At 40.9% G+C, this 24107-nt stretch overlaps 1 protein-coding gene across 1 annotated transcript in view; it reads left to right on the forward strand.

Moving 5' to 3' along the window:
* RNF44 (ring finger protein 44) overlaps window positions 1-24107 on the forward strand; it is a 985912-nt gene that overhangs the window by 466540 nt on the left and 495265 nt on the right. Inside the window, exons 4-5 of the mRNA XM_044069361.1 lie at window positions 2894-3009; window positions 5414-5501. Coding sequence (XP_043925296.1) covers window positions 2894-3009; window positions 5414-5501 — 204 coding nt within the window. The remainder of the gene's footprint in view (window positions 1-2893; window positions 3010-5413; window positions 5502-24107) is intronic.

The raw sequence follows: 24107 nt of genomic DNA on the forward strand, positions 1-24107 counted from the left end.
GTACGATTCAATTGAAAAACAAACAAATTTGTTAGGGGGAAAATATAAAAAATAAAAAACGTACAGTACTGTGGTTGCGTAAGTGTGCACACCCTTAAACCAATACTTTGTTGTGCGTGCACACCCTTAAACTAATACTTTGTTGAAGCACATTTTGATTTAATTGCAGCATTCAGTCTTCTTGGGTAGGAGTCTATCAGCATAGCACATCTTGACTTGGCAGTACTTGCCCACTCTTCCTTGCAAAAGTGCTCCAGATCTGTCAAATTGTGAGGGCATCTCTTGTGCACAGCCCTCTTCAGGTCACCCCACAGATTTTCTATTAGATTTAGGTCTGGGCTCTGGCTGGGCCATTCCAAAGCTTTACTTTTCTTCTGGTGAAGCAATTCTTTTGTTGATTTGGATGTATGCTTAGGGTCATTGTCGTGTTGAAAGGTGAAATTCCTCTTAATCTTCAGCTTTCTAGCAGACGCCTGAAGGAATTGGGCCAAATGTGACTGGTATTTGGAACTGTTCATAATTTTTTTCACCTTGACTAAAGCCCCAGTTCCAGTTGAAGAAAAGCAACCCCAAAGCATGATACTGCCACCACCATGCTTCACCATGGGGATGGTGTTCTTTTGGTGATGCAAAGTGTTTTTGCACCAAACGTACCATTTGGAAATGTGGCCAAAAAGTTCAACCTTGGTCTCATCAGACCATAACACATTTTCCCACATGCTTTTGGGAAACTTTATGTACTGTTTTTCACATTTTAGCCAGGCCTGGATGTTTTTCTGTGTAAGAAAAGGCTTCCATCTTGCAACCCTACCCCATAGTCCAGACATATGGAAAATATGGGAGATTGTTGTCACATGTAGTACACAACCAGTACTTGCCAGAAATTCCTGCAGCTCCTTCAGTGTTGCTGTAGGTCTCTTGGCAGCCTCCCTGACCAGTTTTCGTCTAGTCTTTTCATCAGTTTTGGAGGGATGTCCAACGTCACTGTTGTCCCATATATTCTCCACTTTTTGATGACTGTCTTCACTGTGTTCCATGGTATATCCAATGCTGTGGAAATTTTTTTGCACCCTTCTCCTGTCTGATGCCTTTCAACAATGAGATCCCTTTGACACTTTGTAAGCTCACTGCGAACCATGGCTTTTGCTGTAGCAGGCAACCGAGTAAATGTCAGGAAAATCCTACTAGGACAGCTGAACTTGATTTGGGGTTAATCAAGAGTCTCTTTAATTGATGGCAGATGTGTACACAAGAAGACTGAATGATGTAATTAAATCAAAAGGTGCTTCAACAAAGTATTAGTTTAAGGGTGTGCATACACAACAAATTAGTTTAAGGGTATGCACACGTAAGCAACCAGCATATTGTACGTTTTTTTTTTTTTTCCCCCTAACAGATTTGTTTGTTTTTCAATTGAATTTTAGAAGGTTATAGGTCACATTAAAGGTGGGGAAAGTTTTAACCTGATTTATTGTAGTCTCATTTTTTATATCCTAAAAGCCTGGCATTTTAACAGGGGTGTGTAAACTTTTTTGGGAGTATGAGTCGGCAGACTAAAAATTCCCCACAGAGTACTGCGTCAGATTCATTGCATGAGCAAATGGGTGTGACTAAGGAAATTATTTTCTGAGCCAGGATACAAGATCTGAATTGCCCTTGTTAAGTTTCATTCCAGTGACAGCCAAAAATGACAAGAAAATGGATATCAAGTGTAAACTAACTTTTTGAAGTACTGAATATTGTAAGAGAGGTAAAAGAACTGGAAGTGGCACCTTTAGAAAAGGGTTAGGAGCAAATTACATAAAAAATGGAAATTGTGGGAACAACACATGTAGAATGTTTTGGAGGAGGAGTGAGGTTTAAGGGATGGTAGAAAGTGAGCAATTTATGTAATGTTGGAAGTGATGATTGTATAATGTTTGCAATTGAACATGCCAACATGGTTTGTTTTCTTTTGTATAAATGTATGTTTGCCTGTGTCTTAAGTGATAATTCAGTAAAGGTGGTAAAAAGGTGGGCATTTTTTGTTTTGAAAAGTTCTGCATTAATAGTACCAGCATTTTAAGTGTCCCCATTGTTGGCATTTCTCCCTAGTTGTTGTTATTATTATTATTATACCATGATCCCCCCAAAACGTGCACGCTGATTGGCCAGCGTGCCCGTTGTAAATCGAGTTATACTAATGGAAAAAGGTCCAGTCGCCCGGACTTTTTTCCATTAGTATAACTCGTTTTTTTAAAACACTGTCTCGCTATGTTAAATGGGTTTAACATAGCGAGACAGCTTTAAAATAGGCAACGGAGATCTCCGTTGCTTATTTTAAAGCTGTCTCGCTATGTTAAACCCATTTAACATAGCGAGACAGTGTTTTAAAAAATAACGGAGAAAGCAAGATCTCCGTTGCTTTTTTTTAGTGTCTCTCAATACATCAGAACTGCCGCGGATGCCAGACATCTGCGGAAGGGCAGCAAACAGGCATTATACTATGCCATTATTTAAGAAAAGTAATAGTTTCTTTTCTTAAATAATGTCATGGTATAATAGCAATAACCCACTTCTGGGTGTGGGTAATGCTAAATTTACCCACGGTTGGGACCAAACCACGCCAACCGTGGGTAAATTTAGCATTACCCACACCCAGGCGTGGGTTATTGCTATAGTATTACTATTATTACTACTATTATTATTACCATTATTATCATTATCATTATTATTATTGCTTCTAATTCTGGAGGTAAAAGGTTGAGAGTTGTGCAGTGGATGGTCTTTCTGCCATTAATGTAATTATCTTAAATCGTAAAGTTGGCTGTTCCCTCTCCCAGGTGCTAAAGGATACAGTGATAACATCATGATTACATTTTTCATGTTTGCTGTACTTTGTATTTTTTTACAGCCATATCCTCATGTAATGCCACGACGAATGAACACACAGCGATATCGCCTGCAGCAGACATTAGCACCTCCTCCACCACCACCTCCTTACTACACCAACATTCTGCCATACTTTCTGTAAGATGGTCTTTTTATTTTGATTGCTTATGTATAAATATCTGTTGGAATTTATTGAGAAGCGTTAAGCTAAACTGTGTTGTTATGTCATCTTGGTTTACTCTCATGATTGCCACACTAAAGAAATAGGAGAAACAACTTCAAGCAACTAAAGCAGTTCATCCTAGACATAGTTATTGTCAGTTGCTGGGATGTTAACTAAAAATTTCTAGTGACTTAATTAGTGAGTAATATTGTGTCAGTCTAGGTTAATTGTTTAGCAATAAGGGGAAATAAGCTTGCTCCCAGGTAGGATACACCAACTTTTAAGAAGTTTGACTAGTCTTTGATTTTGGAGCTTGTTTCTTTGCAAACTGTTGTGCAGGTGTAGGCCAGCTACAACTGCCGTAGTTCACTGCTGAAGTACTGACCCTTAGGATTTATACCAGCAGAAGCCCAAAGGCCAGCCTGAGTACCAGAGCTTTCACCTTCCCCTTCTTGGCCTGGTGGACTTCCTCCCCTTCCGACATGTAGGCAGGAATCACAAGAGTTAGTACTGCAACAGTGTTCAACTCCAGCATCTACAATTATGTTTAGTTCCTTACACAACTTTACTTTTGCCAGCTTCTCTAGGGAAGTAAGGTCTTGCATTTTCTAAGCAAACTCTTTCCAGCTGAATTGCAAACTGCATTATCTTTTGTCATCAGATGGCAGACTTGCCAATAAAACTATTGGTTTCAGACGACTCTCCACCTTAAGTATGGCTCCTTCCAGTGCTTACTTCAAATGTATCTCCACTATGAATGCATGGGCTACAGTCACCTAGCTGTCAGTTTTACTCCTTCACCCAACATTGCTTTGATTTTATTTTTTTAAGTGAAGCCTCCTTTAATAGTTTCACTTCAGGACTCAGTATTCTGAATGACTTCTTCCACTCTGGTAGTTAGACTGCTTAGGATTCATACCAGTGTTAGGTCTGCCAAGGAAACGCCTTCATATTAAATGTAATAGGTATTTTATTGTTGTATCAGTTGATATGTGATAGGACCCTCCCCATTTCATCACAGATGCCCACTATTGTATCCTTTGCTTGCACAGCCCTCTAGTTTGTCTGCTGCTGCTATTCTCTGTATTTTGGCAGGTGTATACATATATCTTTCTAAGTAATGTAATTGTCAAATGATTTGGAAGAAGAGTACTTGCTAAGTGGATGAGTTAACTTAAAAGATTTTGGTGGCTAGTGCATTGTCGGGATTTGGACACCTGTATCTCCTAGTCCAGGGGATTTTGAGCACAAAATGCCAAAGTGAAGATTAAGAGCAGGTTAACCCAGTCATAGATCAACTTGTGCATTAAGAATGCATGTTTGAGAAATCATACACATAACTACTTTACTGTTTTTCTTTTTGTTTCGCAAGTTGTGATGCTGTCATTATGGTTTTAAGTACTGCACTTGAACAACATAACCTGTGTCGTGACCCATCTGCACAGTTCCAGGATTTCCATTTGTGAAACAGATGACTGGAATTCACAAAGGGTACTTGAAAGGCTATAACTTGGGAAGGATGGAGCACTCATTATCAGCTCATTTTCTAGGGGAGAGTGGGTGGGTTGCACGATTTCCTGCCATTACCAGGATGGCTTTCAGAGACCAGATGAACTCCTTTGTAGCCAAACATCAGTGTTTGTGTGTGGTGGGTGTGTGTGGTGTGTATATAATTGTCTTTGAGATAAATGGAAAAAAAACCTCCTCTTGCCTGCTGAAATGGTGCTTTATTGAATGCCTTTTTGCCCCACTGCCTCAACTCTCTCTTTTTATCATGCTTGCCCCCACAGTGTAGATTCACACATTTTTGATAAACCTGGTGTGTGGGTAAGCCAAAGCACCTGATAAGTGAAGCTGAGAAGGAAGGGGGCTGAGAAGTCGATCAATAGTTTGGTTTTGGTGCGACTAAAAGAATGATATATTTAAGGGAGAAAAGTATCCTGATTCTGTTATTTAACAGAATGGTGGCTAAAATATTAAGCATCAGGTGAAACAGGCTTCTCCTGAAGAAGACCAGAGACTAATCATGGATATTTAAGGAACTTTTCTTTTTGGGACAGATCTGCAACATTTCTGCATGTAGTGTGTGTGTGTGTGTGTGTGTGTGTGTGTGTGTGTGTGTGTGTGTGTGTGTGTGTGTGTGTGTGTGTGTGTGTGTGTGTGTGTGCAGACACGCACACTGTCATCAAAATTCCCATCCATTTGATATGTCATTTTTTAACAAGACTAGCATGCACTCTCCAGTTACCTCCTGTCAGACCCCAGTAGAAGGTGTGGAGAAAGGAGAATTTTGAAAATAATACTAGAAAAAATTTTACTGGATCATCTCCCAAGAGAACATGCTGTAATACAAATATGACATTTATTTTGTCTTCTCAGTTCAATGCTTCCAATGCCACCAGCCACAGTGGGGCCAACAATCAGCTTGGATCTTGATGTAGATGATATGGAGATGGAAAATTATGAGGTATGGCCATTTTTCATGGAGTAGTTTGCCTTTTCCAGCTTGTTTATGCATAAAATAATGGCATTGCGTTTCTTTTGTTTCAGCAGCTGATATTATTGAGAGTGCATAACAGTTTTATATTGATGTTCTTCATACTGTTCACTGCTGAGTAACCTATACCTATATAAAAAAAAAAACTTCATAATTAGTATAGGGGAATTAGTAAGCAGTTCAGTGAAAGTAAATTGTTTAACAGTGAGGGAAGTGAACATATTTGCAAGTATCTGCAATCCCAGCAGCCTTAGCACTTATGTGTTAAACACAACAGTGCACAAGTTGTCTTATTCATTTAAGTGTAGTCACTACACTTTTTTGTAAGGCCAAGGGTCAGTTGACTCAGAGCATGCAAGGTATTTTTCACATTTGAGGCGGAAGTAGTGATTAGATAAGGACGTATGATATCTGTGCAAGAGGGAACACAGACTGTAGCATGATTAAAACTGAATTTAGAATAGGTGATGCCTGTGGATGTAAATGTCTGTTTGCCGCACCTGCCCCTATATGAAGAGAACTTCACATCTGACGTCAATATTCACGTAATGCTTGGCTGTGGGCACGGTTCCTAGCTTCGGGACAGGCAGTGCCATATACTTCAAACTCTTGAGCTAGGCTCTGCCTATAATGCTACTGTCTAAATTACCTCTGTTCTCATTTGCCGCTTCATTTGTCAGATGCGTACGACTGCTCTCGAGCTTTGGCATTTGATTAAAGTAAGTTTTCTTCTTATCTACTTTATATATCTTAAAACTGCCTTCCAATTACTTAATCTACCCGTTTCTCTCTCTTTTATCTTAGTGTTTTTTTCTGCCTCTTATTTTCTGCATTGATAGTTTTCTCTTGCGTACCATTGTTGGTACTCTTTCTTACCTGTTAAGTATTTCTTGAATACCATAGTTGGTATTTGCTTTCTCTTTTCCTTTAAAAAAAAGTCTCCTCTTCTGTTATTTTTCTTAGCAGTGTGTGTGTGTGTGTGTGTGTGTGTGTGTGTGTGTTTCTTGTTCTAATGGCTTAAAAATCAGACATCCCTTCTAAGGGCACTTCTTGATTTAAAAGATGCCAGAAGTGCGATAGGAAAATGCCTAAAAAGAGATCTTATTCTGTTCCAAGTACCTCCTCGGAACCTCCTAAAAAAATATTGAAATAGCCTTCGGTGTCAAAAGTTTCTTGGGCAATGAATGGCAAAAAGGACTTGGCATCTACTAAATTCAGCTCCAACAGTCTCGGCACCGGAAAGTGTATTGGTACTGGAGCACTCAGATTTACCTCCCTTACCTAGGTGCAGATACTCCGCTTCGATCGACCTATTCAAGGACCGTCTACCAAGCCCCTTTTTTGAACTGAGACCCACCTAGGTCTCCTTCGACTTTGTTCGATCCACTAAGAGTCTGTCAGAATTGGACATCATGAGACTGATGAATCAGCTCCTGACGGCGAGGGATTATCTTCAGTTCCTAGCCAAGTTGGCTCTGGGACCAGTCTTTTTATGACACCATCTCATTTTCCTTTTCCAGCTCCTATGGAGTCATTGGAGCCCACAGCACCAACTTCCCTGGCTCCAGCTCTCAGTTCTGATAAGAGCCTTTTCTGTGGAACCAAGGATTGCCTTGAACTCCTCCATTTTTTTTCAGAACTGGAGGGCTCCCAGAGTTGAGACTTTGTGGCCAGTTCCAAGTGGCATGGATCAACTTTATTAATTTTGGAGCCTTCCATGACCCTTGGTGCTAAAGCTTTAGCTGGATCGACCCAGGCTTTGGTTTCAGGGGTCGCCACCTCGGTGCAGGGTAAGACCATGGTTCCAAAGGAGTCTAATTTGGTTCCTGGCTCCCACACTCTACGGGGGGGCTGGCTTTCTGAATCATGGAGAAGGCCTTGTCCATTGTGGTCTTCCAATGTCTGCCATCCCTGTCAGGCCAAACTTCTACTTCCCCTTGACCAGAGCTTCCATTAGTTTCATCCCTAGGGCCGAGGGCACATAAGTCCCACGAAAGACCAACCTTAGTGGTTTCCTCTTTGGATACTTCCCCAAAACATGCCCCGAGGAAGTTCCTGCAAAGGAAAAGTGCAAGAGGAAGCACTTGGACTCCCAGGAGGAGTCCTTCACTGAGGATACTGACTTTGATGAAGGGAAAGTTTCTCCAAGGTCACCCCCTGATGAGGTTTCCTTCGGGGACATCCTGAAAATCTTGAAACAGAGGGGTAGCTGGTCTTCCTCCAACTTTCTTCAAAGGTGTCTGTATTCCTGGAGGCTTTTCGTGCCCAACCCTCTACCTCTTGGATCTCTCCGCTCGCTGACAAGCTCATTAAACTGATTGCACAGTAGACATGGACGATGCCGGACTCCATTTAACTGATCCCCAAGAGACCTGACCAGATCCTTTCTGCCCCAAGGAAGAGCAACACTGGGCTAAGGGCATACCCGTAGATGCCATAGTGATAGTGGCAGCCACAAAGAAGAAACTTGCTGAGGAAAGTCCTACTATCCTTCCTTCTAACAAGGAGACTAGGACTATGGATAGAGTCGGGAAGCGCGTTTACACTTCGACCTTCGCTCTCAAGTCCTTGAACAGCATGGCGCACTTCACTAGGCTACAGAGGGATCTGATGAAAGAGCTCTCAGATTCTCTGTCTGGAGCAGCAGCTGAAGGGATACGAGACAAAGTTACTTCTCAGCTCACCACTCTTGAAGCAGTTTCTAATTCGCCCATGAGCCTGATTGCCCATGCAGCCGAAGGGACGACAAGAGCAGCGAGTTCAGGCGTAGCCATTACAAGACACGCCTGGATGTGCTTGTGTGCTTTGGGAGCCATTTAAATCATCATTCTTCAACACTCCATTTGACAGATCATCCCTATTTGGTTCTAAAGTAAGACACACTAGCCAGATGTAAGAAGGATGGGAAGACCCTTTCTGCCGTAGGTGTATGCTTCTCCACTCCTCAGCGGCCCTACATCAGGAACCAGAGAAGTGGGAGGCTATGGTTTAAGATGTCCCAGGGGCCTTTCCAAGATTCACATGGCAAACACTTCCCCCAGGGCAGAGGGGGAAGTAATAATGGAAGATGCTGCCCTTGAGGCAGAGGTGGCCCACAGAAGCAGGTGTCCAGAGATTCTTTCTCTGGTACCTCTACCAGCACTCCTGAACAGAGGACCAATTGCCTTCTTTTGGAGGCAGTCGGGGAACAATTATCCCTGCACCAACCTGCTTGGCAGCTCATAACATCAGAAAAATGGGTGCAAGGAATCATTTCCAGAGGTTACAATATTTCACGTTTTTCAAGTCCAAAACCCCAAAAAAGACTTCCGTATGTTCCACCCAGTCACAGGGAAGCAGCGGTAGTAGAAATGCAAAAAAAAAAAAAAATGCTCGAGAAAAGAGTAATCCAAAATGTCCCACCAGACCAAATAGGATCTGGGTTTTACTCAAAATTCTTTTTAGTGCTCAGTAAAACGGGACTGGAGACCCATTTTGGATCTCTGCCAGTTCAATAAGGCAGTTCAGCAAACCAAATTTCAGATGGTCTCAGTACAGTCTATACTTCCATTCTTAGAAAAAGAAGATTGGATGTGCTCTATAGATCTCCAGGATGTGTATTACCACATAAAAATGGGCAAATACTCCAGGAGATTCCTGTGCTTCTGGCTGGGTGCAAGTCATTTCCAGTTCAGAGCACTGCCCTTTGGACTCACCTCAGCTCCCAGGGTGTTCACCAAATGCATGGCAGTGGTAACAGCTCTTCTCAGACTGCAAGGATTTTGAGTTTTTCCATACTTCGACTGGCTCCTTACCACTACCACCAGGTGCCCGATAGAACAGGCAAAAGATTACACTATGCATCTCTAGATATTTCAGTAAATTAGAAAAAAATCAAATTTACAACCTTCACAACAACTAGAATTCATCTGAGCCCTGTTGGATACAGTTGCACATCTTGCTTCTCCCCCATTGGAAAGACTACAAAGGATCGAATCTCGGGTCAGCCGGATTATCCAGAACAAAAGTGTTCCAGCCAAATTGGTCCTATAAGCATTAGGCTCGATGATGGCCTCAATCACTGTAGTTCCTTTAGCCAGATATCACATGAGAATTCTACAGTGGCTGCTAGCCTCCCAGTGGTGTCTGGCAGATCATCTAGTGTCACACCACATCTCTATTACCAGTCACTGCAAACAGGAACTGTCATGGTGGCTCCTCCGAGATTCTTTCATGCCATCCATTCATTCTTTCACAGCCCCAAGCCATAGTGACCACGGATGCTTCACAGATGGGGGGCATTATCGGTGAAGGACAGTCCAAGGCACGTGGTCCCAAATGGAGAACAATTTGCACATCAGTATCCTAGAGATGAGGGCAGTGCTATTAGTGTTGCTAGCATTTCAGGATGCCCTTCCTCTCTAGGAAAAGCAGTTCAGACTGACAAACATGTAGGTAGTCTGGTACGTCAACAAACAAGGAGGAACCAAGTCTTACCCACTGTCGAGAAGCCCTCAGAGTTTGGCAGTGGGTGATGTCTTCCAACTGCTATCTTACAGCAACGCATATTCCGGGGAGCTCCAAAGTGATAGCAGACAAACTAAGCAGGACTATTCTCGTGCCTCACGAGTGGTTTCTCAATCCTGTGGTGACGAAGGAAATTTTTCGTCACTGGGGCCAACCTTGCTGCGATCTATTTGCATCCCCTCTGAACAATAAGTGCAGTAATTACTTTGCCCTAAACCCACCCCCTCTGGGGGAGTCGTCCAGAGACGTTCTTCTCCACGATTGGCCCCCCGGTCTTCTCTACGCCTTCCCCCCAACCCCTCTGATGTCCCAGTTTCTAAGAAAAGCCAAGAAGTCAGAGAACACAGTAATCCTCATTGCCCCTTTTTGACCTCAACAAGTTTGGTTTCCCTTCCTTTGGCCTCACCTACTCCAGAAACCATGGATGCTGGACCCAGTTCAGGTCTACTGTCTCATCAAGAGGGAATGGTTCATTCGAATCTCCATCATCTCAAGCTCACTGCATGGCTTCTCCAATTCCCATGTTTGCCAGGCATTCTTCCCTTTCTTCTCCTGTCTGCCAAATCATTGTGGCCCATCATAAAACTTCGACAAGGAAATTGTATCAAAGTAAATGGGAAAAATTTGCAAGATGGGCTCTCAGTAATGAACTTGACCCTTATATATTATCCCAGTTCATAAAGTTTTGGACTTTGTAGCTAACCTCTATCAAACTGGTTCTTCTGCCTCTACAATAAGTCAATCTAGCTGCAATTTCTAACTTCCATATAGGTTTTGAAGGGTCATCCCCTGATGTCACACAAACTTTGTAAAGCCGTTTTAAAAGGGAGCCGTAATGTTAAGACCTCCATTTAAAGACACTAGTTCTTCAGTCCCTTACTCTTTCCCCTTTCAATCCATCAGCTACATGTGACCTGGTTTCTCACTTGGAAAACTTTATTCTTAGTGGCTGTTACATCTGCCAGAAGGGTATCTGAAATTCAGGCCTTGTCCTGCAAACCTTTCTACCTAATATTTCACAAAGGTAGGGTCTCCCTTAGGACTAATCCATCCTTTTTACAGAAGGTAGTCTCAGAATCTAATATCAATCAAAACACTACAACTACCGGTCTTTTTTCCTAATTTTTCCAATAAAGGGGATAATTCCTTTAATTTATTAAACATCTACAGACAACTACGATTTTGTCTTCACAGAACAAAGGATTTCAGAAAATTTGACCAGCAATTTTGTTGCCTTTTCTTCACTTTCTTTAGGTAACCTGGTTACCAAGGTTGCCTTAGCTAAATGGCTCAGAGATTGTATTGCATTTATCTGTCATTCAAAAGGACTTCACCTTCCACGCCCAGTAAAAGCCCACTCACCTAGAGCTGTGGCAGCTTCTGCAGTTTTTCATGCCAGAGCTTCTTTATATGACATTTGTGCAGCAGCCACATGGTCTTCTCCTCATACCTTTATCACTCGTTATAAATTGTATCAGGTCTCTAGGGGACAAGCATCATGCAGTTCAATGGTGCTTAGGAATATTCTTCCGTAAGACCTCCCAGGATGCAAGTAGCTGGGGACTTTGTCCCACAGTCAAGGACTATGTGAAGATTGACAACATCAGATAAAGAAGTTATGTCTTAACATAACGTTCCATCTGTGTTGATCTTCACTATTCCTTGACATTCCCTCCCTCCTTCCCCCATCCTGAGACTGTGGATCTAATTCTCCCAGGACTGGCTTTATAATTGGGACACACATCTGGTCTCTCCTTCTCCAGTTGTCTGCCACCGTTTTAGGCAAACTTATTTGTGAAGAGCGACAACATAGATGGAACGTTATGGTAAGACACTCTTTTTTTTTTTTTTTTTTTTTTTGGAAACTGTATATAGTTTTGTGTGTTTGCTTGTGTTAAAAGGGGCTAGGGATTGAAAATTTAATTTTTATTTTTTTTTTGTTTGTTGAATATTTTTATCGAAGTGAAAAGTCTAGGAAAATGTGACACAAGTTCAGAGATGAGAAGCAGCAAATACATGCAAGATCAGCCTGAGAAGAATTGGTATGTGCAAGTGTGTTGAAAGTTAGTTTCAAGATATGTTTCCATTGTGCAGAATGTGAAAGTGTTAACTTTTATCAGAATGTCTGCCTTGTCAGTTTTAACATGGAATGTAAGTAACATTGCAGGTATAGACCAAAGCAGTGAGTTTTGAATTATATTAAGAGGTGTTGATTACAAATAGCAGTGTTGCAGGAGACTCATTTGAATATAAACATGAATTTGGCAAAGAAAGGCTTTCAGAATGGACATTCATCAGAGTATCAGGGACAAAGAAAAGAGGATAATAAAACTGATTGCAAGAGGTTCTCTGATAGTGATGGGAAAGAAAGACAGTAATGGCAGATATGTTGTAATAGAATTATTGGAAGAGAAGGAGAGTTACATTAGTGTGTATTTATATTCCACCTAAAACTGCTGTTATAGAGCTTAAGTTAATTTGGGGAGAAATAGCTTTCAACAGGGAATATTATTTATAGGTGGATACTAGAACCTGATTTTCAGTAATAAGGGTATGTCGGGGAGACCTAGAGGAGAAAACATAAGAAAAGATTGTAGGGTTTTGAAGAATTATGATAATGGTTGGAATGGAAAATATGAATTTTGCAGCAGGAACTCAGAATTTACTTATTAGACTGGATATAATTTATATTTAACAGAAGTATTAATTGAAAACATCCAGTAACTGTTTCAGACCATACACCAATAAAGGCTAAGGTGAAGATGCAGGGTAATGAAGTAAAAATGAGATAATTACACATTCTTACTTGTCTGTTTTCAACAGGAATTTAAAGAATGGGTAGTAGAAATGATTTGAGAGTTACTGTGGAAGATAGAAATTTCTTCAGAAGGAATAGCTAGTGATTGGGATAAAATGAAAACGCAGTTTAAAAATATGGTAGAAATAATTGGAAAAATAATAATGGTTCATAATGATTGACTCTTGCTCAATCCAAACTACTACTGTTCTTGTCCAAATCACTCAGCCATGAAAAAAATCCATCTTCAAAATCAACTCTTAACAGCAATTAAATCGAAGTAACCTCCCATACTAAACTGTTAAGCTTGACAGTTGATGACAACTTTTGACCTCCATATTCAAAACTTTATGAAAAGCAGGTTTGTTTTATAGAGCCAAAAATGTTCTCACAACTTAACTAAAAATAACTCTAACCACTAGTTACCTCCTCCTTCAGGCCTCACAAAATCAAAGATCAAACAATGCTGTAATAAAGTTAAAAAAAATCATAGCAAATACAGCCTGTTATTCACATCACTGCACTGCACTTCTGACTCTAAATGATCAGAACGAACCTAGCACCTGACATAACTCACGGGTACTAACATTTCTACAGGATCATTCACCCTGTCTAGCGCTAAAAAATGCTGCCCAGTTCTATCGTCTTAATAGACTATTACAGCTTAAAGATAAGAAACTCTAGCCACAAACCACTTAATTCTGTTGAAAAAAAAATACTATGCTCACACACTGTAGGCGTCTTCTGAAACTGTCTCCTCTAGAAATCGGGCCTGCTTCTCTCTACCACACTTTTAGCTCTATCCTGAAAGCCTTCCTGGCCAACACATGGCAGTGCTGCTCTTCTCCAGGTTAATATCACTTCCCCTGACAATGTATCTTCCCATCTTCTAACCCATTCTACTGTCCTTTAACCTTCTATACCTTCCTATCTCTTCCAAACCATCTTCCTACCTATTATTGTATCTCCTTGCGTATACTTGTGAACCTGTAACCGCAATTTGGACCAATGGATGGGTAATTGGAAATTCACCCCAATCTGATGCCTATGTCTCTGATGGACAAAGGCAGTCCGTAAATCATCCTCTGTGTAAATAAAATGTGTGGGTCACGTTTGGGTTGCATAGCTAGGCTTATAAGGGCCTTAGTGGTCTTTAGTCTTGGGAGAGCCAAGATTATTCAGAATCCAAGAAAAGGCTCAGAGACTTCCTTTTATTGCCTCAGCACAGGCCCCTGGCTATCCTCCCTGTGCTTGATATTGTTGTTGATGTTTTTTCTGAATCCATTCTGTCTCCTGATTCTTTACCCCCTACACCAGTCAAGCCAGACAGGTACTACAGGGTCCCTGACTCTCATAAACTTCTTTACAAAAACCCCGCTGCAGTCCCAGAAACAATTTCTCAGGGTCCTAAAGGGGTTAAGGCTTCCACTGCTAAAAATCCTGTCCCCTCGGATAGGGATTCCAGAGCTCTGGACAGATGGGGGAAAACGTTTACACTTCTGCTACTTTAGCTGTAAGAGCTTTAAACTGCCAGTTTCACATGCTTAAATATCAACAGTACCTCATGTCATTGTTAAAACAGAAAATGGTTTCAAATACAGAAAGTCCTGACAGTAAGGAAATGTAGGATTTACTGCATGCAGTTGAACAAGTGGGAAAGCATACTCTGCAATGTGGTTTTGATTCATTAGAGACTTCTTGTAGAGCTGCAGTTACAGGCTCTGTTGTTCGAAGGCATGTTTGGTTGAAAGAACAGAGTTTACTTGACCATGTTAAAGTAAAATTATTGGATGGTCCATTACAGCATGATACTTTGTTTAGTGTTAAGGCAGAAGAGATGTTAAAGAAAATGGAGGATAAAGCAAAGTCAATGCAGACAGTGAAAGATTTCTTACAGGTTCAACCACGTAGATTTAGCAGAAACTGGCCTTCAAAAAATTTGTCCTTTCCAGTATCAGACAGGCCACAAAGAGGCAGATACAGACGCCCAAGAGGCAGATCTCAGCCCCAAGGCTCCTACAGACCTAAACAATGGGGTGCTTCAGCCCCCAAAGGAGGGGAAAACAAATCACAACCTTATAGGAAACAGTCCCAATGACTTCCCTCTGCAAATGCCAAGCTCTTACCTTTTGACAGCACCCCAAGGGGGAAAGCTAGCATTTTTCTCATAAAATTGGCACATGATCACCCAGGACCAATGGGTGCTGAATATTGTTTCTCAGGGTTACAGGTTCCACTTCCACACGCTTCCAAAACCAAAAGGTATGCCAGACCTGCCACAAAACCAATGGGCAAAGGCACAAAAACAGATTGCTGCTCTTATGGACATGGGAGCTATTCAAAAAGTTCCACAGCAAGAACAGGGCCAAGGATTTTACTCAAGACTTTTCTTAGTGCCCAGAAAGGACAAAGCCTGGAGACCGATACTGTCAATCCTAAATACTTTCCTGGATGTTCCAAAATTCAAAATGTTAACACTACAGCAACGTCTGCCCATGCTGGGCAAGAGGGCTTGGCTAGTTACTTTGGACCTCAAGGAGGCATACCTGCATGTCCCAATCAGACAATCTTGCAGAAGATACCTCAGATTCATAGCAGGCTCAATGCATTACCAATTTTCTGCACTGCCCTTTGGCTTATCTACTGCGCCCAGGGTTTTCACAAAATGCCTGGCACCAGTAATTGCATTTTGCAGACAAAAAGGAATCCAAATATATCCCTACTTGGACGACTGCCTTATTCAAGTAGAGAGCAAGGACATTCTTCTAAAGCATCTGGCGTTTGTAAAAAGATTGCTAATTTGCGTAGGGTACACAGTAAACAAAAAGAAATCAAAACTAGTGCCCTCTCAAGAAATAATATTCCTGGGTGCAAGCTTAAATACAACTGCCCAGATGGCTTATCTCACACCAAATAAACAAAGGCAACTGACGCATTACTTTCAAATGATGGCAACAAAAACCCAGCTCCCTGCAAGAAAAATTCTGCAGGCCCTGGACTTCATGGCATCCTGCATTCTACTAATTCCATATGCAAGGCTGCATATGAGGAAACTACAATGGTATCTAAAAAGTGTTTGGACTCAGCATTGTCACAGCCTGGAGACAATCATAACTTTAATTCCCTGCCTACAACAGGAGTTTCGATGGTGGTCCCAGGCCTGTCACCACAACAAGGGACAGCCTTTCACCTTACCCACAGCCAGGCAGACAATAACAATGAATGATCGGATTATGCCTAGGTGGCACATATGGCAGGAAAATGTATTCAGGGCACGTGGCCCAAGGAACAAATGCATCTTCACATCAATCAAAAAGAGATGCTAGCTGTACAGGATGCCCTGACAGCTTTCAAGGACCTAGTACATCCAGGACAACTATTAATAAAGATGGACAATACCACAGTTATGTGGTACATAAGCAAGGGGGCACACATTCCTACCCCCTATGCAGACAAGCCATGACTTTGTGGAACACAGCACTGACCTATCAAGTACATCTGCAGGCACAATTCCTGCCAGGAACAAAAAATACTCTGGCAGACTAACTAAGCAGAAATCTCATGGATCCTCATGAATGGAAGCTAAATCCACAAGTGTTCAGTATGATAACGAGGAAATGAGGACGACCAGACAATCTTTTTGCCTCCCCTCACAATTGCCAAATACAGAAATTTTGCACAAGAACTTATCGCTCTCAAGCATGGAAAGTGGATGCTCTATCATTCAGCTGGAAAGGCCTGACAGTCTATGCCTTCCCTCCGATGCCTCTTCTCACCAAGGTGCTACTAAAAGTCGGACAAGAAAGGCCAAAAATGATCCCGATTGCCCCAGACTGGCCACGCCAGCACTGGTACCCAATCCTAAAGAGTTTGTCTCAAGGCCCAGCTTGGCTTCTACCTCAAATTCCTCATCTTCTGACACAACAAAACAATCAAATTCTGCAAAGTCCACTCGGAACCTTAAACCTGGCAGCATGGCAGATAATGTAGCCACTCAGACTACACCTGTCTCTAAAGCTGTTATGGATGTCATTTTAGAAGCCAGGAGGCCCAGCACTAGGAAATCTTATGCAGAAAAATGGAAGAGATTCTGTGCTTGGAACCAGGCACAAGGGCTCGAACCACTTGTCCCTAATATACCTCAGATTTTACAATACCTAACTGAGATGCTGGACAAAAGCTTATCTTTCTCATCTATTAAAATCCATGCCTCTGCCATTTCAGCTCATTACAATACGGAACCTCCTATTTTTTCACATCCTCTACTACGACAGTACCTCAGAGGGGCAAAAAATGTAAGACCCCCAAGGAGAGCACCAGTACCTACTTGAGACCTCAATTTTGTTTTAGAAAAACTCACACTGCCTCCTTTTGAACCAGCCAGCACAGCTGATCTAAAATTCTTATGGAAAACTGCTCTGCTCCTAGCAATAACTTCAGCAAGAAGAGTCTCAGAGTTACAGGCATTAATGTCATTTTTCATCAGGACAGGGTTTCTCTTAGGACAAACCCAACATTCATGCCAAAAGTGGTCTCCAATGTGGCCTTAAACCAAACCATTCATTTACCTACTTTTTACCCAAATCTCCAGAATAAAGGGGAGAGACTTCTGCGCGCTTTGCATATACACAGACAGCTACGATTCTACTTGGACAAAACAAAGGCTTTCAGAAAAACTGAGCAACTGTTTGTAGCATATACTGCAGGATCACAAGGAAAGCCCATTACAAAGCAGACAATCTCGAAATGGATAGGACACTGCATCCGCTTCTGTTATACACAACATGGCAAATCAGTGCCTAAGGGCATTAGGCCTCATTCTACCAGAGCAGCAGCCACTTCAGCAGCTTTCCTCAGAAGAGTACCAACCAAAGACATTTTAGAAGCTGCAACCTGGAGCTCAGTGCACACTTTCACCAAGCACTACCACTTGCCTCTCTACTCTAAATCCAGAGCAGGCTTTGCCACTGCAGTTCTGCAGGGCTTGGTAGTATCTCCAAATCCAATTTAGACCCAGCCACCCAACCTCAGCTTTGGGATTCTACCCAAGTGTAATGACTGCAACAGTGAAACACGATGAACATAGTACAGTTGTGTACCTACCATAAATGTAGATGTTCGAGTGTATTCACTGTTGCAGTCCAGGTTACCCACCATCCCCATTTTTTCATTGCTGGGACTTTTCTGTACTTCTCATCTCTATACTACCTATGTGGTGTATTTGCTTGTAGATGAAGGAAATGTTTATAGTAATATATGCATGCTTTTTGGCATAATTTTATCTTTCCAGCCTTCCTGTCTGGGGGCACCTGACATCTGGGGCAAGAAAAACTGAAGAAAATGGCTTCTGTTGCAACTTTTATACCCCTGGTGCACTGACGTCAGGGAAGAGGTGACAGCAACCAACGACGGACCAAGACTTTGGAACTCGGGCCGACTGCGGGTCGCCTGCCAGCAGGATAATCCAAGTGTAATGACTGCAACAGTGAATACACTCAAACATCTACATTTGTGGTAGGTACACAACTGTACTTTTTCTGTGCTGTTTTGTACAAATGTATTACATTTTTTGTTTTATTCTGTATTATACTGTATAAGCCATGCATTGAGAGGGTTGGAGCTTTTCTCCCTAGGTCACTACTGAAAATGGGAACTGTGTACAGTCAGACTTTCCCAGTAAATAAATGTTGGTAAATAAATCATGGGAATTAATGGGAATTAATTAGAGAGGCCAAGAAAGGTTAATTATTACAGAATAAGGCGGATCTCATAGAACAATAAGAGGAGGCACACCTGCTTAGTGCTAAAGGAAAAAAGGTAGTATTTGGATAAGATGCATGAGTTTAGAAATGTTGCTGATGAGCAACTTTTTTTTAATAACTGTAATGTACAAATTCTTTTAGCACAACAACTTGGGCAACAGAAAGTCAAAAGGGTCATTGACAGACTTGGAGAGCCAATGACAAGAAAAAGAAGCAGAGATACTGTAGTGGTGTTATTTTGGAAAATTTTGTCATTTGTATAAAGCCGAATAATGAAGAAATCAAGGAAAAGCAGAAGTGGAAGTATTTATGGAAGACTTTGCTATGATAAGGTAGAAGAAGATGAGGCTCAAGAATTAATAGCTGAGATAGAAAGAGATATTAAAATGGTAATACATAATCAATCAACAGAAGCATTTCCTGGAACAGATGGTGTTCTTGTGGACATTTGGAAGTTAAGAGGAAAGCAAGTGGTAAAAGATCTAAATGTTTTTGTTGAGCACTATTTTAAAAGGGGGAACTGTATCACCGCCTTGGAAGAATCCTGCGGGGTGGCTGTATTACCCAAAGAAAGAAAAGACCCTTTAGACCCAGCTTTATATATACCAACTTCAATTTTAAACTGTGATCATAAATTGTTTTTTTCTATACTAGCAAAGATAATGGCTCTATATCTGGAACCATTAGCAAGGAAAATAAACTATTTGCAAATTCAAGCATGTAATTGGTATGGCAATCAAGAAAAGTTAGCTTTATTTGCAAATAATATTTTGTACTTGATAAATCCAGAAAAAGACATTTTGTTGGTGTGGAAAAAGTTTGAAACAGTTTCAAGTCTTTTCCAGATATAAAAATAAGTTAAGAGGAGGAGTTCCAAGATGGCTGCACACTAAGTAACAGCTTGTTTCTACCTCTCAGTGTGAAAACAGAAACTCAGCAGAGGCCAGTAGACTTGTATTTATGTGTGAATTTCAGTAACTGGCTAGTAAGTATATTGCCTGGATGCCAAGAGTGAAGAAATACAAAAGACCTGGAAATAATCAACTACAAAAAGTGAGGAAGAAACACTGACTACGGAATGTTCTTCAGCTGTTCCGCAAAAAGTAATATAACCTTCAAACCTGGCTTCCATTCACCTAGAGGATTATACAAGACAACTGCATACAGACCTAGTTAAAATAAAACACTGGTAGAGTATTTCAACACAAACAATAAAAGGCTGGAACAAATGGAAGAAGCTTTAAACAGATATTCAGATGAGATTATAAAGCTGAAAAAATCAGAGGTCAAAATTAAGAAAAGGCTGGCTGAATATGAGACTGCTCAGGAAGAGATGTCTCAAAAAATAATAAAATTAGAGGGCAGCTCATGAAGAGAATACTTGAGATTTTCAGCTATACCAGTGAAGCTGGAAAGAACAGACTGCATTAAATTTATCAAAGCACAAATAAGCGACTGGACCGGAATTCCACAGCAAGACTTATTAGTTGAAATGGCACATCTTGTGTATGCCCCAAATTTAGCTGTAAAAAAGCAACCTAGACCTTTAATAGTAAGAATGAAATCCTACCCGCAGAAAGAGTTGATTTTTGTCAAAACTGTGGCAGAAGGACAAAATACTATAATAGTAGGCAACAGTAGTGTGTGTTTGTGGAGAATGATTACTCATTGTATACCAGGCAAAAGAGAAATAAATGTATTCCTCTATTCAGAGAATGTTAAGATGCAGGTGTGAGATTCAAACTGCTGTATCCAGCTGTCTTCAAGGTATTCTTCCCTGGAGGGATAAAATCATTTTTTGATGAAGTACATGCTAAGGAGGAAATATAAACGTTTATCCAACTTAAAAGCTGTGAAACAGGAGGAGATTCGGCTCGTTGTTCCTCTGGTACTAAAGACCACAGAGAGACTGCATCTGTGAAACGTTTTCCAGTATTTCAACGAAGTGTTGGAGAGAAGGAAGGGAGCATGAGAGTTGACTAGAATTGAGAGTACGTTGGAAATGAAGCAGAGACAGGATTTGGGTGATGGAGAAGAGCAGTAATAAAATCAGTAACTTAATGCGGGATTACAATGCAATAATTATATTTGTGCAATATGACAGCACAGGAAAATCTGGAAATTTTGGACTTCTTCAAAATGTGTTTGCTGAGTGGGGACTCTAAAGTATATGCCCTACTTCATGTCATTAATGTTCATACAAATGCTTTGGGGAGGGGAAGAGAGGGGAGAAAGCTAACTGTAAGGAAAGAAAACACTTTCTTTTTTTAATAGTACTATATCTGTGTTGTATGGTTTTCTTTGCATGCTATGTTTGTGTGTAATAGGGATTGTAAACAGGTGTTTTTATTTTTCTCCCCTCATTTTTTCTTGTGTAGTTTTGAGAAACATAAGCAATGTAATTAAAAAAGGGAGCCTTTTTAAGGGGGCATGGCAGTTCAAATTAATGTGCTTTTTTCATTCTTGCATGGGGAAATGGCTGATTAAAGACCAGTGGTTTAAGACAGAGAGCATATTGAATATTATAAGGCTTTTTTTCTAGCACTTGCAAATATGTATACTAAGTTGCATTTCTGTAGCTGGTCTTCATGCCTCCATGGAGATAATCTTGTAAAAAGAAACTGGAGACAGTCTGGTGGCAGGGGATTGGCTGAGGAAAAAATAAGAGAAATTGACTAAGACATATGTTCCCTGAAAAAAAATCGGGGATTTTCCCAGGAGTGACAGCTTTAAACATAATACAAAACCAGTTAGACCTGAATTGGTCTCATTTTTTTAATGCAGTGGGGATACTAATATAAACAGGTGCTTTTGTTTTTTCTTGTTCACCCTTCCCTCTTTTTCTTTGTTCAGTTTTGAGAAATGTAGGCACTGCATTGAAAAAAATGAGGAGGGGAGGAGATGGGGGGTGGGAGTGGAAGGGGGTCTGGTTAAGAGAGTATGACAAAAGAAAAATCCGTGTGTTTTTTTCCCATGCTTGCACAGGGAAATGACTGGGTAAAAACCCTAGATGTTATCCAGTAACAAGTTTATTACGAGGTATGTAAATTAAAAAGAATATTGAATATTGTAAGGCATTTTTTTTTTCTGTTAAACAAGGTACCCTTGGCAATTTTCTGTCTGGTTTGCATGTCAGTAAAAGACAATTTGATAAAGAGAAGTGGCTTGAAGACCATGTTTACTGAAAGCATTCAAGTGTTTTCTCGACTGGGAGAGTTTAAAGATGTACAAAAATCAAATAGCGCTTACTAATAGCACAGGCTGTACCATGTATCTTAGAATGTCTAACCTTTCTTTTTGGTTAGCTTTAGCCTGCCTGTGTAGCTATCAACTTAGAACTTATGTTCTTATTAGGAAGCAAAAACTTCAGTATTTGAAGATGTACATATTGTTAAGTTCATAGGTTTTAGGAGGTTTTTTTTGGGTGGAGGATTGTACTGTTTGATGGCTTTCAAAAAAAATATGTAAGATGTGATATAGGTGCAAATGGATATCACATGAAACAACTGTATAAAAGACAACCTGCCGAACAGTATATACATGTAACGTAAAAGGTGGAACTAGACATTTAGCAAAAAAGCAGTTGTATATAAAAGGAGGTAATAATAACTATATAAGAAAGTTATGCTTTCTGTAATGTCTTTCTGTCTGAATGGTCTTGCAGATAAATATAAAAAAGAAAGAGTAGTGAATTGTATTAAAAATGTAGGGTGCAAATAGCCATGCTACAGGAGACACACCTGGAAAGAACTGAACATGTGAATTTGATAAAAGTTTTTTCAGGATGGTTATTCAGCAATATCTGGGGCAAAGGAAAAAAGGAGTACTTGCATTAATTTCAAGAGGAAACTCCAATAGTGATAGAAGAGGAAAACAAAGGTGGTAATGCAAGATACATAGTACTAAGGGGCTACTGGGTAGGGAGGAGTACACTGGCGTGCATTTACATCCACCCTAAAACTGCTATAATGGAGCTTGAGAAAATTCTGGAAGAAATAATCTGCTTTCAGCAAGGAATATTACTTATAGGTGAAGACTGGAATTTGGTTTGCAACAGTCACAATATGTCTAGGAAGCCTAGAAGGGAAAATATAACAAAGGAGGGTAGACTTTTGAAGAAATTTATAAAAATGTTTGGCATGGAAGATGTGAATTCAGTACTAGGATTTCGGAGTGAATTTACATATTACTCACCAAGATACAAAAACTAGGCTAGTCTAGATAGATTTCATATCTCACAGGAACATGTGCAGTTAATTGAAGGTCTTGAAACGCACCCAATATCTATTTCGGATCCTGCACTAAAATAAAAATGAGACACTGGCACTTTCCCACATCGGTTGAAGAGTGAAATTTAAGGAATGGGTTGTGGAACTAATTCAGGAGATACTAGATAGGTTCATAGGTTCATACTAGGCTATCTGCCCTAGGGCATTTATAAGCCTAGCCAGAGTGTGTTTGGCTTTTGCCACCCATTTTAAATTAATTTTGCTATGCCTTTTTTTGAGGTTAGTATACTGTGCCTCTGTCTAACAGTGACACAGAAGTGATAGCCGGGGTAAATCTACGATCTCCCATCCACTCATCAAGATTCCTCTTGAAGAGAGTCAATGTGGGACTCTGCCTAACCTGGACTGGGATTTTATTCCAGAGTGAAGGGAGCCTCTGGGTTATGAATCTGTCCCTCCAGCATGTTCTATTTATTTCGGTGCTGAGGTTCAAGTCTCTCAAGCGCATAGCTCGATGGGATTTGGATTTTCTGAGGTGCAGCATGTCCATTAATTCCGGGTTGGACATGGCTTTATACGTCAGGCACAGATCGCCTCTGAGCAGGCGGTATGCCACTGAGTAGAGCTGGAGTTTCTTTGACCGGGCAGCATATGGCATCTGTTTGAGCCCTTTGATCCTCTTGGTGAGGTACTTTTGGGGTCTTTCCAGTTGCTGCAGGTGTCTGGTAAGGTACATCCCAAAGGGCATTGTACTCAATTATGGGCCTGATGTGGGATGAGTAAAGAGGCACGATGACCTCCCTTGAACTAGATGTGAATCCCTTGATGATTAATTGGGCTACATAAAAAGTGTTTCTAACCACTTTGGCCACGTGGTTGTCAAATGAGAGATTGCTATCAACTTGGGTCCCCAGGTCCCTAATGACTTCTTCTGTACTTAATGGATTACAACCTATGTGGTAATTTGTGGGCACTTTGTTTTTGCCAAAGGGGATGACTATACACTTTTTAGCGTTTAGCTTGAGGCCATGGCTCTGGCACCAGTTGTCTGTTTCTATGAGGCCCTTTTGGAGGATGCTTGTGTCAGCTGGAGAGTTTATTATGGCGCCCAGTTTGCAGTCATCTGCGAACTTGATCAGCCACAGTCCTTCCGTGTTGGCCTGTACCGCCGAGAAATATATACCGAACAAGAGAGGTCCCAGGACTGAGCCATGTGGGACGCCACTTGTAACTGGTTTGGAGTCTGACATGGCTCCAGCAATTCTAACCATGTGGGTTCTGT

This window comes from Protopterus annectens, chromosome 4.part0 (assembly GCF_019279795.1).
Source record: "Protopterus annectens isolate FY-2018-M chromosome 4.part0, PAN1.0, whole genome shotgun sequence".
Classification (NCBI taxonomy): Eukaryota; Metazoa; Chordata; order Ceratodontiformes; family Protopteridae; genus Protopterus; species Protopterus annectens.